An 18,739-nucleotide genomic window follows, 5' to 3' on the forward strand; every position below is an offset into this window, starting at 1 on the left:
AGTGTTTCCCATCATGCACTGTGTTCTGTGGAGAGAAGAGAAACATCTGCAGCTTCTTTATGATTTAATTCTGATGCTTCACACACAGATAGATATATATACCAGAGGAAGATGGAGAGGAGACAAACTGTGATTTCACTCTGAAGCTGTGCAGGAAACTTTACACCAGGACACAATCAGAGAGTCACACGGGTCAAAGTCTTTTGTCTTATTAAAGTTTCAGAAATGTGTGATACTGTGATAAGGAACTTAGCAATCATAAACTGTGGACTTTATTCTTGTGGAAACAAGTTGCATTCTGATAGTCAGCAAGTGATCACCATTGAAGCAGGAACAAAATATGTGTCTTCATTTCATTGTATCATTTTTAACAGAAGTAAAGGAGTGATCTGTTCCAGTCAGAGGTCCTGTTGAGTGAACACGTCAGCAGCTGCTCTCTGTAAGTACTCTTCTCTTGTTGGTTGAAGTCTAAACAGAGTCAGTGTTGATATTTCCCTCCATCTTCATCTACACACTTCTACATGTTTGTCTTTGATTCTGCTGCACATTTAGTAAAGTTAATGAGTCAATTTGACCAATATAACGTGAGCTGAATTAACAAGAAGGTCCAAATAGTGAATAACATGTTGTTGACAGAGTTTCTCAGAGTTTGTAAAGTTCATTTTAATACAACAAGTGCAAAAATTAAACATTTTTTTCATGGAGTCTGGTGACTTTTCAACAGACCAGGATAAACCATCTATGTTAATTGTTGTTCACTGTGTGTATAAAATGTGACATGTTTCCTGTCAGTGTGTTTTGTTGTTTAATACATGAGGTGTAAATGTTGAGGTTCAGCTGCTGGAGGTAACAAACTCTTCAGACACAGAAGCAGACAGACTCTGACAGAGAGGAGGACACACACTGACTCTTTACACACAAACACACACATCTGAATGTTGGTTTTTAATGTTGAATTTACAAGGAAGTGTCAACGATTCATGTGTGTCGTAGTCTGCTTCTGGAGATATTCACCAGACTCCATTTAAAAAAAAAAAAAAAGAAGCTCAATTTTGCAGCTTGTTGTGTTCAGAAAAAAAACATTTGTAAACTCTGAAAAACACTGTTTACAACATATTCTTAACTATTTAGGTCTTCTTGTGAATTCGGCTCACAATATAGTGGTAAAGATTAATAGGTCAGTTAAAATCATGTAGTTACATTTAAACATCCAATCATGCACTGTGTTCTGTGGAGAGAAGAGAAACATCTGCAGCTTCTTTATGATTTAACTCTGATGCTTCACACACAGATAGATATATATGAGAGGAAGATGGAGAGGAGACAAACTGTGATTTCACTCTGAAGCTGTGCAGGAAACTGTAAACCAGAACACAGTCAGAGAGTCACAACGGTCAAAGTCTTTTGTCTGTTCCTCAATTAAGTCAGCTTGTCTTATGATGTTAATGATTGCCTTAGTAAGTGCTGATATAAGCTAGGATAAACTCAGATACCTAGCTTAATAGTTCAGTGGTCATAAACTGCATGATTTTTGCTGATAGTCAGCAGGTGAACACAAGAGAATCAAGATAAAAGAATTTGAGTTTTCATTTTTTTTTGTATCTTTAGTAACAGAAATAATGGAGTTATCTGTTTGAGTCAATCTTCCTGTTGAACGAACACATCAGCAGCTGCTCTCTGTAAGTACTTATGTTGGTAGGAGTCAGATGGATCAGACATTCTACCAGAAACATCATTTCCACTTGTATAGATCTTGTGTGAGAAGATTTTATTGATGAAACTAAACAGAGTCAGTGTTGATGTTTCCCTCCACCTGCCGCTGTGGCTGCAGGTTTTCATTCCTACCAAGCAAGAACACACCTGACTCGACTTATTCAATCCACTGAAATGTCTTTACACAGTTGATTTGTTGGATCAGGTGTGTTCTTGCTTGTTTGGAATACAAACCTGCAGCCACAGCGGGCCTTTACTGGATCAGTTTGACACCACTGATCTACACACTTGAACACATTCATTAATCAGCACTGAGTCAAACAGTGAGCTGTGAGCTCCTGATGTCCTGTGTGACAGTGATGTGAATGTGGACTGGGACGGAGTCGTCGTTCAGCTGACTCTCTTTTGTCTCTACTGAACTTTACTAACAGCTGCTGGACTTCAACATGTTTGTCTGTGAATCTGCTGAACATCTAGTAAAGTTCAGTTATCAACAAACTTGTTTGGACTTTGTGTGTTTCAGCTTTCTTCTTTTTCAGGATGTTTCAACTGGACTCATTCACTTTTTACTATCAAATCAATAAGTCATCAAATATGTTACTGAGCCCTGACAACAACAACAACAGGAGCCTGTTTGTGTTTATTAGCAGTTGTTGTCTCATGACTTTATATGGAGACACTGTTTCTATGTGTTAGTAATGTATCAGTGTTAAACACTGACAACATGTCACCATGTTCCAGATACACAACTTCCATGTGTGTGTAGGAGCAGCACTGGTTCTGCAGTGTTTCATGTGGCAGCTACATGTTGTTGTCTGCAGCTGAATCCACATGTTGTCATGTTTCCTGCTGATGGTGGACACTGTAACCACTGGCGCCATCTTGTGTCAGAAGAACAACACAGCAGCTTAGCATTAGCATGCAGACTGTCTCCAATCAGGAAGTCCTTGTGTGTGATGATGAGGATGATGAAGACAGAGGAGTGTTTAGAAGACTAAAGACAGACTGTAGATGTTGGTTGTGGTACATGTGAGGACTGAACTGTGATCACATGACTCTTCACCTCTGTCTCCTCTCACAGGGAGAAGATGATCTGCAGGATCCTGCTGCTCATCAGCCTCAACTGTGTCTGTGGTCAGTTTACAGCTTCACTTTCTGACACTGTGTTTCAATGAAGCAGTTAAAGTGGCCCACATGTGAGCAAACAGCTGATGTTGATGAGCCTCTGCAGCTCTGAGACGTCACTAAACTGTCCACACAAACATGGAGATGGAGTTTAAAGGCTGCCATGTTAAAGCTGTCAGTGTGTCTGCTCCTCACTTTCCCTCTCTGTCTCCTCAACAGGAACATTTGTAGTGAATGTGACACAGACCTCCTATCAGGCAGAGGAGAACCACAACATCACACTGGAATGGACGTTCACAACCACAGCTCACACTTCCCCCCATTCACTTTATATCTTCTGTGAGCTGATAAATGCTCAAACAGTCTCAGCCCTGTTTGATCTACATAGAGGTGTTGAGGTCCCAGAGTCTCGGGATCAACAGTTTGTAGGACGAGTCCAGTGGGACAAAGACGTCCTCAGAGACGGACGACTCAGACTTCATGTGTCCAGACTCAGGACTGAGGACTCGGGCCGGTATCGCTGTAACGTATGGAGGAATAACATCTTGAACTCCAGTGAATGTCGGCTCAGCGTCTCTGGTAAGTTGGTTGAGTAGAAGTCAGTAGAACTTTATTAACAGGTTCAATTCAGCAGCTTTTTTGGATCAGTAAGAACCTGAAGAAAAGTATTGAGGACGACCGCAATCCTTCACTTCATTCTCACAGTATCTGAGAAATATGTCACAACTTCAGCTGTTCTGTTGTTTGGTCTCTTTACAGCAGCGAGGGATCCACCAGAACCTGAGAGACCCAACACAGACACACCTGAGAGAATGAACAGGCACATTTGGGGAATAATCGCCCTTTTGGGTATAGAGGTGCTGGCATTAGTAGTTATGCCTGTTTATCTTTCATTCTGTCAGTCTGTTGAACACAATTCGGTCTCAGACTCCAGTGGACAAACAAACAGCTCATCAGAAATAGAAACAAGTGTGTGATCAACATGTTAATGAGATGTAAGGACAGACAACTTCAGAACACAACACCTCAGCACCAGTGATGACTACATCCTCCAGCACCTGGACTCCTCTGAAAACCTCCACCAGGATGCTGTTTGTGGACTTCAACACCATCATCCTGGTTCTGCTACAGAACAATCTCTCCCTGCTGAGTGTGATGACTCCACCTGCTGCTGGACCAATAGAATATCTATCTGTACTGAGAACATGAACAATTCATGTCAGACATCCTGTTTACATTTCTATGTTATCATGTCTTCAATTATTTTTATGTGTGTTGTATTGCACCTAAACACAACAGCAGATTCCTCATATGTGAAAACTTACTTAACAAAACTGAACAGAAATGGTTCTGATTGTGATACAACTGAAACTGTACAAGTTATATATTATCAAACGTATTATTTGACTTTTATATATGTATTTATATGTGTTTATGTGTAAAAAAGGGTTGATATTGTATATTTTGTACTTTTTAAATTGCCTGTAAGAGCAAACTGAAAATGTGACCCTTCTGTAAATCATTCTGACTCTGTGAAACACTTTATCACTTTGCTCTTAGATATGAAATGTGACTGTTGTTGATTTACAGCAGGTGAAAATAAACCTTTCTATTACTTTACTGTGTAACATCATTGTGACTGTAGGAGCTCGGAGGGATTGTGGTGACAGATGATTATTGTTTGACAAATTCTCTCCTTTATGTTAAGATTTAGATTGATTTTAGTTTTTCACATCATAATCTGTTCAAGTACAGAAGTTTAAAAATATAAACTCTGAATGTTTGAATCACAAGTTGAATCAGTCTACTGGGAACCTGTTGGGTCGACATGAAGGAGACTCAAGTTTCTGATGAAGCTGCTGTTTCACTCCAAACAGAATAAAGTCCAGCTATAACCAGACAGCAGCAAACTCAACACCACACAGATTCTGTAGGATAGAAGTTGATATGAGAATAACATTGAAGATAAACACTTAAAGAACGTCTTAAAACAACCTCTACATTTAACAAACAATTCAAAGGTTCAACAAACAAGTTAGAGATGAAAAATCTTGACTTTTATTCAGGAGTTGTAAATTAATCAGGTCAAACATGTTCATCTGTGACACTGATGTACTGAAATACTCCAATAATGTGAGACAGACTGAGTCAGAAGTCACATTTAAATAAAATATCACAGATAAAACACAACATATGAACGTCTTTGTGACCTTCAGTCACATTTCAACAACCTGAAGGTCCAAATGATCTCAGCTGTCACCTGCAGCCAGGTGAGAATCTCTAAACTGGTGATAAAGATAAAGAGCTCTCTCTGCTGACCACAACACATCTTTACTTTACAGCACAACAAGGAAAGGTTAAAGCTCAGTGAGAGTTACAGCTGTAGATAACATCTGGACAGACAGTCAGAACAGTCTGACAGTTTACAGGATGTCACAACAGAAGAGAAACATAACAACAATTTAATTGTTTTCCTTTGATGGAAGAGAAAAAACTTTCTGTCAGTGCCCATGACACATCAGAACAGAGAGATCAATACATCCTGCTGGAGTCCAGACAAGGATCATAATAATAATAATAATAAAAATGATGATAATAATAAAAATAATAATAATAATAATAATAATAATAATAATGGTAACAATACAAATAAAAATTATGATGATGATAATAATATTGATGACAGTGATAATAATATCAATACTGATAATATATTGACAACAATGACATTAATAATAATAATAATAATAATAATAATTGTAAATGTAATAATAATGACAATGATGATGATATTTATACTACTGCTAATAATAATAACAACAATAATGACACTACTGCTAATTATAATGATATGTGGTGTTTTTCTGATATTAACCAATAATAAAACATATTGGTTTAGGGAAAATAAAAACAAGCAATTAAAGCATTAATACACATAACATTTACATAAATATAAATATATAAACATATACACTGAAAGAAAGATATATACACCGATCCGGCATAACATAATGACCACATAGATCGATAGATAGATAGATAGATAGATAGATAGATAGATAGATAGATATTTAAAACAGGTAAAACGTGTTGGAAATAATTGTGCTACAATTGGTTTGTTAATTGCTCAAAAGGAGCTTTAAAAAAGGTCATATTAGAATTTTCAGATTCATACTTTTAAAACACAACATGTTCTAGTCTGGTCTACATACTTTAATTGTCAAAAACACATCATTCTTCTCATGCTGCAGCCTCCCTTTTCACACTGTGTCTTGAACAGCTTACCGTTTTAGCAACAGAGTGAGACATCTCGCCTCTATTTAATCTTTCATGGGAGTTGCACATGCGCATTACTTAACAGGCAGGATGTAGCCAATCAGAATTCATGTTATTTAATATATTCTATGGATGAACGGAGGGATGGATGAATGGATAGGAAGATATTGTTTATGAATTGATGGATAGATGGTTGAGTGGAGGGTTGGATGAATGGATAAGATGTTTTTTTAAAAAAAAAACAAAAACAGGTTTTTTGTATGTTATTTTAAAGGCCCCTCTAGGGACGGGCATTGGAAATTAGCTAAGGCTATAAATGCTATGATGCTTTCTGTTGGATTGTTGTACAACCCACATGATCTGTATCTGTCCCTATCAAATAAACCATATAAAAAAAATTTAAAAAAAAAAAAGAGTCACAGTAGGGCGGGTCATGCCAAGCAAGGTAGTGTGATCTAAAATAACAGAGATACAGCAATAGCAACTGTATGCTGCTGACTGACTGGAGTGAATATATGGTACAACAAATATGTAAACATATATTTATATAACGCCTGCTAGTGACACACATAAGCTACAGAAGTAAAGGCTCGACTCCAGCCCAGGAGTTTCAGGCAGTGCAGGAGCAGAGTTTTTTGTGGAACAGAGTAACTCCCTGTGGTGTGGCCTTTAGGCTTTTTCACTTTACAGACATTTTACATGCACAAAAATGCTCCATAGCAAAATTAAGGAAAGGCAAAAACCCTAAAACGCATAAAAGGACCTTTTAAAATGCAAAATATAAACGTTACATATACATGGGATACAAAGAGGACATGTTTCTCAGCATTACTGCAGTAAAGTGAACACAGAGCAGATCTCAGATCAGTCTAATAAGAGACAGAGTTTGATGAGATGTCCTGTGAAAATAATGGACAACATGAAGGCAAAGAACAACGTTTCCTCCTTCAACTCCGTTATTGTTGTTCATCAGTCAAAGGACTTTAGTTCATCAGCAACACAGTTTATAAACCAACACAACTACCACTGCTGCTGCTGTCAGTCCCAGAACACAGTAGAGGACGATCATTCCCGGACTTGCTGTGTCCGGTCTCTCAGGTGAGTCTGTGGTGTGTCTCTCAGGTTCTGGTCGAGCCCTCGCTGCTGTAAAGAGACCAAACAACAGAACAGCTGAAGTTGTGACATATTTCTCTGATACTGTGAGAATGAAGTGAAGGATTGCGGTCGTCATCAATACTTTTCTTCAGGTTCTTATTGATCAGAAAAAAGTTCTACTGACTTCTAGTCAACTCAACTTACCAGAGACATTGAGCGAACAATCACCAGAGTCCACTCCATAGTTTGTCCTCACATCACACAGGTACTGTCCTGAGTCCTCAGTCCTGAGTCTGGACACATGAAGTCTGAGTTGTCCGTCTCTGAGGACGTCTTTGTCCCACTGGACTCGTCCTACAAACTGTTGATCCCGAGACTCTGGGATCACAACACCTCCACGTATTTCAAACAGGACTGAGACTTTGTCATCAGTTTTCATCTCACAGAAGATAAAAAGTGAGTCGGGGGAAGTGTCAGCTGTGGTTGTGAACGTCCATTCCAGTGTGATGTTGTGGTTCTCCTCTGCCTGATAGGAGGTCTGTGTCACATTCACTACAAATGTTCCTGTTGAGGAGACAGAGAGGGAAAGTGAGGAGCAGACACACTGACAGCTTTAACATGGCAGCCTTTAAACTCCATCTCCATGTTTGTGTGGACAGTTTAGTGACGTCTCAGAGCTGCAGAGGCTCATCAACATCAGCTGTTTGCTCACATGTGGGCCACTTTAACTGCTTCATTGAATCACAGTGTCAGAAAGTGAAGCTGTAAACTGACCACAGACACAGTTGAGGCTGATGAGCAGCAGGATCCTGCAGATCATCTTCTCCCTGTGAGAGGAGACAGAGGTGAAGAGTCATGTGATCACAGTTCAGTCCTCACATGTACCACAACCAACATCTACAGTCTGTCTTTAGTCTTCTAAACACTCCTCTGTCTTCATCATCCTCATCATCACACACAAGGACTTCCTGACTGGACACAGTCTGGATGCTAATGCTAAGCTGCTGTGTTGTTCTTCTGACACAAGATGGCGCCAGTGGTTACAGTGTCCACTATCAGCAGGAAACATGACAACATGTGGATTCAGCTGCAGACAACAACATGTAGCTGCCACATGAAACACTGCAGAACCAGTGCTGCTCCTACACACACATGGAAGTTGTGTATCTGGAACATGGTGACATGTTGTCAGTGTTTAACACTGATACATCACAAACACATATAAACAGTGTCTCCATATAAAGTCATGAGACAACAACTGCTAATAAACACAAACAGGCTCCTGTTGTTGTCAGCTCTCAGTAGCAACAACAAGTGGACATGATGTTTCTGTTATAACATCCCTCACACAGCTGACTGATCCAGCTGATGTGAACAGACACAGAGGAGATCACTTATAAAGTGTTCAGGTGACTAAAGACCAGGGGCCGTATTTTTAAAGATTCTTAGTGCAAAGAGTTGCTCCTAGTGGCCAAATTCTAAAAAATTCTTAGAATCATGATGTTTTCTTAGGATTTCCCCTAAGAGTGAAGATTAGATCCTAGTAAAGAATAAAAGCTATTCCTAATGAATCCTAGCTCTTAAGAGAGCTCCTAAGGTGTGATCTGCTAAGAGCAGGGAAGAGGACTTTCAGCAGCTTAGGAGTTCTCTAAGCAGAGGACAAAATGACGGACGGAAGAGGCAGGAGAGATATTCTCCAAACACTGGATGACAGTGAATTAATGAAACGCTACAGATTGGATTGTGCAGGAATCATGTTTGTGGTTGATCTCATTAGAGATGCACTTACTTCTCCAACCCAACGCCACAATGCAATCCCACCCGAAATTAAAGTCATCACAACACTGCTTCTTATAGGCGGGTCAGTAATCACAGACATTGGTGAAAGCTGAGCCATTTCACCCTCGTTAATACCAAATTGAGTTGAAATGTTTAAAGTTGAAAGTGCAAAAATTACCAGCATGGCAATTAATATAAGCAAATAAATATAACTATCACTATGTGAATTCTGTGCAAGTGGGCCTACGTTTTCACACATTTTGTAGGATAATTTTCAAGTATAGCCTACTATTCATTTAACAGATATTTTCTTTTATGTGAAATATTATTTACAAGATCATAAGATTAGATTCTATGATAAAGTTTATCGATTTGAGGGTCCATCCTTTGCCCATTATCACCAAAAGTATATTTTTTATCTAGCTTTTAGGATCAACCAATCACAGCTTTTGAAATGATGACTCATACCTAGCAACAGGGTCAACCACACCTCCTCACTAGATAGGAGTTTTTGTCCGTTCCTTGCTCAGAGTTCTCTGAGAATGTTCTGGAATCACTCCTAAGCTAGGACTCCTTGCTAGGAATGTTTAGGTTAAGTTAGGAGCTCTCTAAGAGGATTCTCAGAATCTTTAGGAATACAGGCCCAGGGATCCGTTTCACAAAGAATCTTAAGGCTAAAAGTAGCTCCTAACAGGCGAATTTAGGAGCAACTCCTAAAAATAATGGCCGTGTCAGTCGTATCTTTAGGACTCCTAATTTTATGAAAATGAGAGTCATTCACAAAACATTTTAAGCCTTAAAGTAGCACCTAAGTCTGGGAGACCTTAGAAGTAGTCCAGAGGACTCCTAACTCACTAAGACCTGGTCCCAGCCGAATGTTCTGGAGAAGCTAAATAACAGGGAATTATTAAAACGATGTCGGATGGACCGTGAAGGGATTGAAGTTGTGGTTGAGTTGGTGAGGGACGCAATAACGTCCCCAACCAACCGAAACAATCCAATAACGCTGATAATGTTTGGCAACACTCTGTTGGGAAAATGCAGCTCTAGATAGATAGATACTTTATTTATCCCGAGGGAAATGCAAGTGTCCAGTAGCATACAAATAAAATGTAAAATATAAAGTATTATATATAAAATGAATATAAAATGAACAGTAGCTGCAGTAAACGGTGCAGTATGGTAGACAGTGCAAATAGAGTGAAACAGTGGAAATAGAAGTGGAAATTGTCCATTGTCTATTATCTATTGTCCTCTCTGCCAGCTCTTCGCACTTAGAAATTATCCCACCACGTACTGTTTGGTGCGGCGCATTCACACAGGATAAGCAAAGTCTGTGTTTTAACTTGTATTTACTGACATTATCACCGGGTCGATCGAACCGGAGCTCTTACTGGAGCAGCACAACTGTTCGATATGGATATTTTTAATATAATAACTGGTGAGCCTGTTGAAAGATGGAAGAATGTTCCTTACCGCATGCTGCCATGCATGTAATCCATCTAATCATCTTTCGAGATTTCACTCCTCTGATGAGCCTCCTGAATTTGCACCCAAAATGCTGTCAAAACTTTCATTTATAATTCTCAACGCAGCCTCCATAATTCTCGACCGGGAAAAAGGCAGGAAAAGGTGGAAAACACAAAAAACCTTAAGAAAAACAAAAAACTACCCCAAATCACAGAGATGCCGATTTGCAAGGGACTAATATTATCACATGACCTCTGTGTTTGGTGAAATAGGGGAGGTCATTTGCGGTGGAATTGTTACTTTACAAATTACGGACATGGGAGATTCGCACAGGATTAAGATCACAGACGACCTCCGCAATTATTACAAATTGCTGGAGGTCCCCAGGTTGTACTAGTCCCGTACGAATAGGGCTTTTGTCAATTGGAAAAAGATTCCCGAATTTTAATGGAGAGTGGTTTGACGCAGCTTTTCGAGCAAACGCCGCTTTTATTGACAATTCACGTTTTTCATCGCAATCTTCTAATTTGTCATTTTTGTCCGAAGCGTTTGTAGGTCTCAGTGGCTTTGTGAATTACTTTTAGGAAACTACTCCTACATAAAAACTTTTAGTCCGATTTAGGAGTACTCCTAACGTTAAGATAAAAGTATTTGTGAATACGGGCCCAGATTATGATGAGAAGACAGATATTATTCATCTGCATGAGTGTTTTATCTTTCAGTGAGGAAAGATTACATGAATAAACTCAAATGACAAACCTGTTTGGCAGGTATGAAGCTTTAGAATTTCATATTTGAACACAAGTAAGAAGTCATGTGACTCTCCCCCCAACTGCACTGTGCGCTTTTTGTCCTTATATGTCCTGTCACACTCGAACGGTGTGCTCAGGTAAAGAGGGAGGAAGAGGGAATGAGAAGCACACAGAAAGAGACACAAAAGAACACACAGCAGACACACACACACACACACACACACCCACACACACACAGTGATGTTGTGATAGTGATGTGATAGCATTCAGAGCTGTGAAACTCTCAGTCAGAGTCTTATTTCATCTTCATTGACTGCTTTTTAAACAGTTGAAAGACAAAAGATCAAAATATATAAATATCTATAAATATTAAACTATTAGTTAATTATCACTTGTTTCCACTAAATTAAATTAAAAAAATACACATATGAATTTGTGAGTCTTCAGTCATTAGTGGACGAAGAATGAGAGAAGTCTTCGTCATGTGTGAGCAAAATGGTGAACACAAACACACTGACTGACTGTGTGTGACTGTGAGGTGACTAAGCTCTACTTGTCACTGTAAACTTCACTGAGCACGAACACACAGTCTGACTGACTGCAGACACACGATCATCGACTCTTTCACATCGCGTTCAGTAAAGTTTAACTATAGAGTTTTACACTCAACACAAATATTAAATACGAATATATATAGAGGTGATATTTTTATCAAAGATATAAATGAGGAAAACATTCTCATATAGCTACAAATGTAAGTTCTGCATCTCAGTCACCTAGACTTAGTTCAAAATATTTTATATCTCAGCCAAGAGTCTTCGGTTAACACGCCCAGTTTCCAATGAATCAGTACTTCAACTCACCATTTAGTTGATGTGTCACAAACTTCGGTATCTGACTTATTTTTCAATCAAGATATTACCGTATGCAGTGAGTTTTACAGTTAAGCGACTACATGTTTCCTCGATAGACTGTCTTCCGCTCGTGTCACAGGACTTTTAATTCCGTTCAGTCATATGACGGTTCTTACACTGCAGAAAGAATGCGGATGAAGATTCACATACCTATAGCGGGGCGCTGGAGATACACGTCATATAAGGCGTCGTCTCAGTATCTTTTTTGTCACTTTACAGGTAAACCGGTTCTGACTACGTCACTGTGTTGTGGTGTAAAGTTTCCTGCACAGCTTCAGCGTGAAATCACAGTTTGTCTCCTCTCAATCTTCCTCTCATATATATCTATCTGTGTGTGAAGCATCAGAATTAAATCATAAAGAAGCTGCAGATGTTTCTCTTCTCTCCACAGAACACAGTGCATGATGGGAAACACTCCACTTTACTCCTAATGGAATGAAGTTTGACCAGGGCCCGTATTCACAAAGAATCTTAAGGCTAAAAGTAGCTCCTAACAGACGAATTTAGGAGAAACTTCTAAAAATAATGGGCGTGTCAATTGTAACTTTAAGACTCCTAATTTTTGACAATAAGAGTTATTCACAAAAACATTTTAAGCCTAAAAGTAGCACCTAAGTAAATGACAGGCAGTTATTAAAACGATGTCGGATGGACCGTGAAGGGATTGAAGTTGTGGTTGAGTTGGTGAGGGACGCAATAACGTCCCCAACCAACCGAAACAATCCAGTAACGCAACACTCTGGAGTTTGGCTACGGGGAAAATGCAGCTCTTCGCACGGGACTACTATTACCTGGGGACCTCAAGGGATTTAGAAATTATTAAATTAAATTAAATTAAATTATTTAGAAATTATCCCACCACGTCGGTGTTTAGTGCGGCGTATTCGCACGCGATAAGCAAAGTCTGTGTTTTAACTTTAATTTACTGACATTATCCCCGGGTCGATCGCACCGGAGCTCTTACTGGATAGGTCTAACAGTTGTGCTGCTCCAGTAAGAGCTCCGGTGTAAAAATACAGCTATGTATTTTTACTATAATAACTGGTGAGCCTGTTGGAAGATGGAAGAATGTTCCTTACCGCATGCTGCCATGCATATAATCCATCTAATCATCTTTCGAGATTTTGCACTTCTGATGAGACTCCTGAATTTGCACCCAAAATGCTGTCAAAACTTTCATTTATAATTCCCAACGCAGTCTCCGTGCGAACAGGGCTTTTGTCAATCGGAAAAAGTTGCATTCCATCAATACACAAATTGTCTTTGACGCATGTAACAATGCACTGGACATTGTTGCGAAATGGCTCGGATCAACACACGATTCCCGAATTTTAATGGAAAGTGGTTTGATGCAGCTTTTCGAGCAAATGCCGCTTTTATTTACAATTCACGTTTTTCATCGGTGGCACTTAATTCTCCTCATAAATACATTTAGTTATCCAATATCTTTTCATAGGCTTTGTCATGGGCTTGTAGGCAACTTCCTTTTTTTTTTTTTTTATTTAATGCATTGCGAAGCCTAAATGACTTTTCCATGGGGTGTCCTGTCACTCAACAGCCAATCACCGGTGTCACCGCTTCTAAATGACGTCATCCGATTTAGGAGTACTCCTAACGTTAAGATAAAAGTTTTTTGTGAATACGGGCCCTGATGCGCAGGTTCAGACCACACGGTCAGGTTGTTCTCGACATATATTTACATCACTTTATTGCACTTTCACGTCAACGACAGACTTCCTGTTTGACTCTGATCAACACTTCTATTTGTAAAATACAGTTTAAATTCTCTCCTCTCCATTGTGCTTTTGTATATCATTATGTGTCTGAAGCATCAGAATTAAATCAAACTTGTTTCCATCAGGAATAAAGTGGAGTGTTTCCCATCATGCACTGTGTTCTGTGGAGAGAAGAGAAACATCTGCAGCTTCTTTGTGATTTAATTCTGATGCTTCACACACAGATAGATATATATGAGAGGAAGATGGAGAGGAGACAAACTGTGATTTCACTCTGAAGCTGAGCAGGAAACTTTACACCAGAACACAGTGACGTAGACACCAGTGAAAGTGTTATTATTATTTGCAATATTGCATATATCGTATTGTATATATCAATATTGTAATATCGTATTGACCCGAATATAGGACGAGGTTTTTTCGATGAAAATTATATGAAAACGTGGGGTCGTCTTATAATCGGGGTCTAACCGTTGACACATGCTGATAGTTGTCTGGGTCGCTACACGACCACAACAGCAGAGGGCGCCAGCTTATTGTAGAGATGTCACTGACACTGTGGCTGGGTTATCTGTCAATCACAGCGGAGAAGAAGTGACAGGAGATGAAAAATGGAGAGACGCGGTGATTATACGGAGCAAAGTGGATCAAAAGTGGAGCAAGTTAACAGACATCTGAGGCGGAGCTATGATGCTGATTTAAAGATAATGGAGATCAATGCAGCGGAGGTGCCAAACAACTGTCAGCCAGCTAAGAAATATGGAGTTACGGAGTAACGTCTGAAAACACTAACAGTTAGAGAAAAGCTTATCGTGGTCCTCTAAGCGGCCGCTTCCAAGAGACTGACAGGAGGGTGAGTTTGTTATTGAGAGACGAATTTTGATTATCAGAGTCTTTTCTGAAGATTAGTCTTGAAAAGAGGGGTCGTCTTATAATCAGGGACGTCCTATATTCGGGTCAATACGGTATATATATATATATATATATATATATATATATATATATATATATATATATATATAGCGCGGAGAATTGCAGGCGCACATTCACGAAAACGACATGTAGCCTAACTTACGATTTCATTGCATCATTGTGAGCTTAATTATACACTTTGACCGACCATTTAAACACTCGTTTTAACTGCAATTGTAACGTTATGCTGCCAGCTTGCCATCAGTGTCACTGTCACTGATGCTACAACCTGCAGCTTATGTAGATCTCTAACCGCCTCCTTGAACTTGCAGAAGAAAAACCTCGCTGGATCCTCACAGCCCTCTGCTGTGAGGCGGTCAGAGAACTTAGTGCTAGCTGCAGATTGTCGCATCAGTGACACTGTCAGATGATGTTTAGCTGGTAGCCTACAATTACAATCAAAACGACGCGTGTATGGCCATTCTGCACAGGGGCGTCGCACCCGTGGGGGATGTGTGTGTTTAACACCCACACTTTTCCCGGTGAGTGGGTTCAACACACACACTTTTTCTGCCGTTTATCCGCAGTTTAGCACCAACGCCTCACTACAGTCGCTCAGTATCTCCGGCCGCTCTGTGTCTGCGCTCGCTGCAGCTGCCTCCTCTCTCCTCTCCTCCCTCCTCCTCTCTCCTCCCTCTCCTGCTGCTGCTTCAAACATGACACCGGCTTTGGGACTGACCGGCTGATGATTGGCTGTTCTGCCTTAAGTCCCGCCTCTCTTGCTATGCTAGATTTATTGTTCAGCTCGTGCTGATGAGGCGGGATCTGCCGTAAAATATCAAATAATAGCCGGGCGTGAATTTGTCTCAATCACTTAACAGACCATGCGTTTATTTGGGACAGGTGTTTAATTCCCTCCTCACAAAAATCCGGGATGAAAATGTCACAAACTTCTCCAGCTTCTCTGTGAATTCTCTGGAAACAATGAAACAATGTCTGTAACGTTCTCTGATGATTATAAACGTTGATTACTCCTGATACGTTCAGTATACAGGTCGACACCAAACCACATGATGTGTTTTATAATGTTTTTGTGTGTTTACAGCTGCTAATGTATGTAACGCTGTTACTGTGATGACATATGACTGTTGAATATTTATTCTGTCTATAATAACCACATCCTGACATGTAACTGTGATTTTTGATAATCTAAGTACTAATAATAACAATCATGACAAAAAATTAACAAAGACTGCAGATCAGGATAAGAAGCTGCAACTGGCAGTGAGCAGCTCTCTTTTCTGTTAGCAGTGAAGAGACATAGTCCATGACAGAACATTATAAAATATGATAATGTATAAAATAACATTTAATGGTAAAAAAAAAAGTACAGTTGCAGTAGACTTCTATTATAAATATTATATTATATTATAATTAAACGAATCAAGACAGATGTCACATTTACATGTCAGGGTGTGGTTATTATAGACACAGATTTAATATTTAAGTGTCATTTATCATCACCACCGACCCAAAATTGTTGTAAAAAAAACACCACCACATCCATCCCCCACACTTTCAAGTAATTTTACGAATTGTACCTTTTTGCTTTTTATTATTATTTTTTTTAATGTATTTATTTATTTTAATGTTACTAATGTTTAATTACTTGATGCTTTGGCAACACTGTCTATGTTACATTCATGCCAATAAAGCATATTGAATTGAGAGAGACAGAGAGAGAGGGAGAAAGAGACCTCCACAAAGTTGAAATCATATCCTCGTGGCTTCAATCTGTCTGTAAGCTACCCAAACAGCCTAAGCTATGTGAATTGCTCTGCTCATGATCATGATAGTCGGCCCTGTATTCATTCCAAGCTACATGCTATGCTTTAAACAAAGTTGAGGTGGTCTGTGAATGCGAACTACTGTAGGCTATACTCAACCTCCTCTCTGCACAGAATGGGAAAGAATACCGACGTGAACTTGGGAATTGCAACAACACGCATGCCTTTGAGGAGCCTTATAGAAGTAATTAGAATGATGCGCTAATCTTCATTTTGAGCAAATGTCATGTAGGCCTGTTTTCTTGCACTGATCCAAATTTCTCTTTCAACCTAATCTGTAATGACGTCTGTGTGTCCCACCAGGTGCAGTGCGCAAATGCTCATTAACGGCAAAGGCGATGGAAGCAGAGATCTGGGCGCATGTGATGCACTGGTTTGCCCCGTCAACAGATAGGAGCGGCGGGCGCCAGGAGAGGCTGGCAGGCCAGCAGCAGCAGCAGCAACAATATGAAAACCTCACCTGAGGCTGCTCTTGGTCGACGCCATCCACCAGTGGTCATTAATAAGTTCTGTTTGTTGACTTTGTTCACGTCGTTTTGATATAGTCATAGTCATTTGATATGCAAACATGGGCCAGATAGTGTCTTATCCTAGATTTGAGGCCAATAAGCCTATACGTTTGAGATTTCATTGCTCCAACTGAAACCGTAACAAGTCAAGTCAAGCTTTTTATTTAGTTATAGGCCTTGTAGTGAAAATGTTTTTTTTTTTTTTTTTGGACATTCCACAGACTGTGCACAATGTAGCCTATTAGCCTATCCTACATGCTTGGGTATGCTAGGCCTATGTAACAGGGTTGTAAATATGAAGTTCGTCAAATTAATTAATTTATTCTTTAAATCTTTTTTTGTTTTGTTTAGTCAGCAAGTTATTGTGCTGCTGGCTATTATTTTATTTTCATGCGAGGCTTTTTACTGGTATGTTATTTATTTTGACAGCTGGTGGTTGCTTAGCAACGGTAAAGCTTCAGCTCGTCCCCTCCATAGACATATACACCGCATTGACTGCTGCCGCCCAGAGCGGCGTGCCTACAGGGCGGCCATCTTGGAACAGGCCCACTCGCTCCTACAGTGCATTACAGCTATGGAGGAATGGTGTTTCTACACAATAAAAGTAATAATAAATCGCTCAGTTGTCAAGCTATTTTCACGAGGTTTGTTTGTCAAACGTCAGACATGACAGACAGATATATATATATCATTATCATGATGTTATTATATTATCATTATATTATTTTAAGACATATATACACACACATATATATATACATTCCTATCATTATCATTGTTATTGTATTATCATTATATTATTTTAAGACATATATACACACACATATATATACATGTATATATACATATACTATTCGTATCATATATATGTATATACGTGTGTATATATGTATATATATGTATATATATATTAAAATATTATAATGATAATGTAATAACATAATGATAATGATACGAATAGTATATATATATACACACACACTATTCGTATCATTATGTTATTACATTATCATTATATCATTTTAATTATTACCGGTATTATTATTATTGCTATTATTATCATATTACTTTTATTATTACTGGTATTATTATTATTATTGCTGTTATTATCATTATATTATGATTTTTATTATTGAATCGTATCACATCTGGCACTGGTCCGGTAAGCGGAGTCGTTTTACGGACCTGTTCCGCATCTGTAACGCCATGATCAGGCGGCGCTGGAACGGCCCTGGCACATATCCGCAACAACCCCGAAAAACTGATCCGAAACGGCTTCGGCCCGATGTGCGTTTGGACTCAGGAACGAGTCCGTGAGGCGGAGCCGGGCCAGATCCTGCTCTATCGTATCGCGGTTGCGGCCCGGTTCCGTTACAGCGTCCAATGGCTATCTGTTTCTAGTTCAAGCTGGTGCTTCATTTGATAAATATCACAGATGTTTCTCTTATCTTCACAGAACACAGTGCATGATAGGAAACACTCCACTTTGTCTCCTGATGGAAACAAGTTTGATCTTAAGTTTTGTTTATCTATAAATGTAACTGTATGATTTTAATTAACATATTACATGATTACCATGTTAGCTCTTTCATGAATAGGGCGGTGCGTCAG

At 39.2% G+C, this 18,739-nt stretch overlaps 1 protein-coding gene across 1 annotated transcript in view; it reads left to right on the forward strand.

Moving 5' to 3' along the window:
• Positions 1-312: 312 nt before the first annotated feature.
• The window catches only part of LOC115589350 (uncharacterized), a 32,295-nt gene continuing 13,868 nt past the window's right edge, over positions 313-18,739 (forward strand). Inside the window, exons 1-3 of the mRNA XM_030430192.1 lie at positions 313-439; positions 2,795-2,847; positions 3,058-3,417. Coding sequence (XP_030286052.1) covers positions 2,802-2,847; positions 3,058-3,417 — 406 coding nt within the window. The 5' untranslated portion in view covers positions 313-439; positions 2,795-2,801. The remainder of the gene's footprint in view (positions 440-2,794; positions 2,848-3,057; positions 3,418-18,739) is intronic.

The sequence above is a fragment of the Sparus aurata genome, chromosome 10, assembly GCF_900880675.1.
Source record: "Sparus aurata chromosome 10, fSpaAur1.1, whole genome shotgun sequence".
Lineage (NCBI taxonomy): Eukaryota > Metazoa > Chordata > Actinopteri > Spariformes > Sparidae > Sparus > Sparus aurata.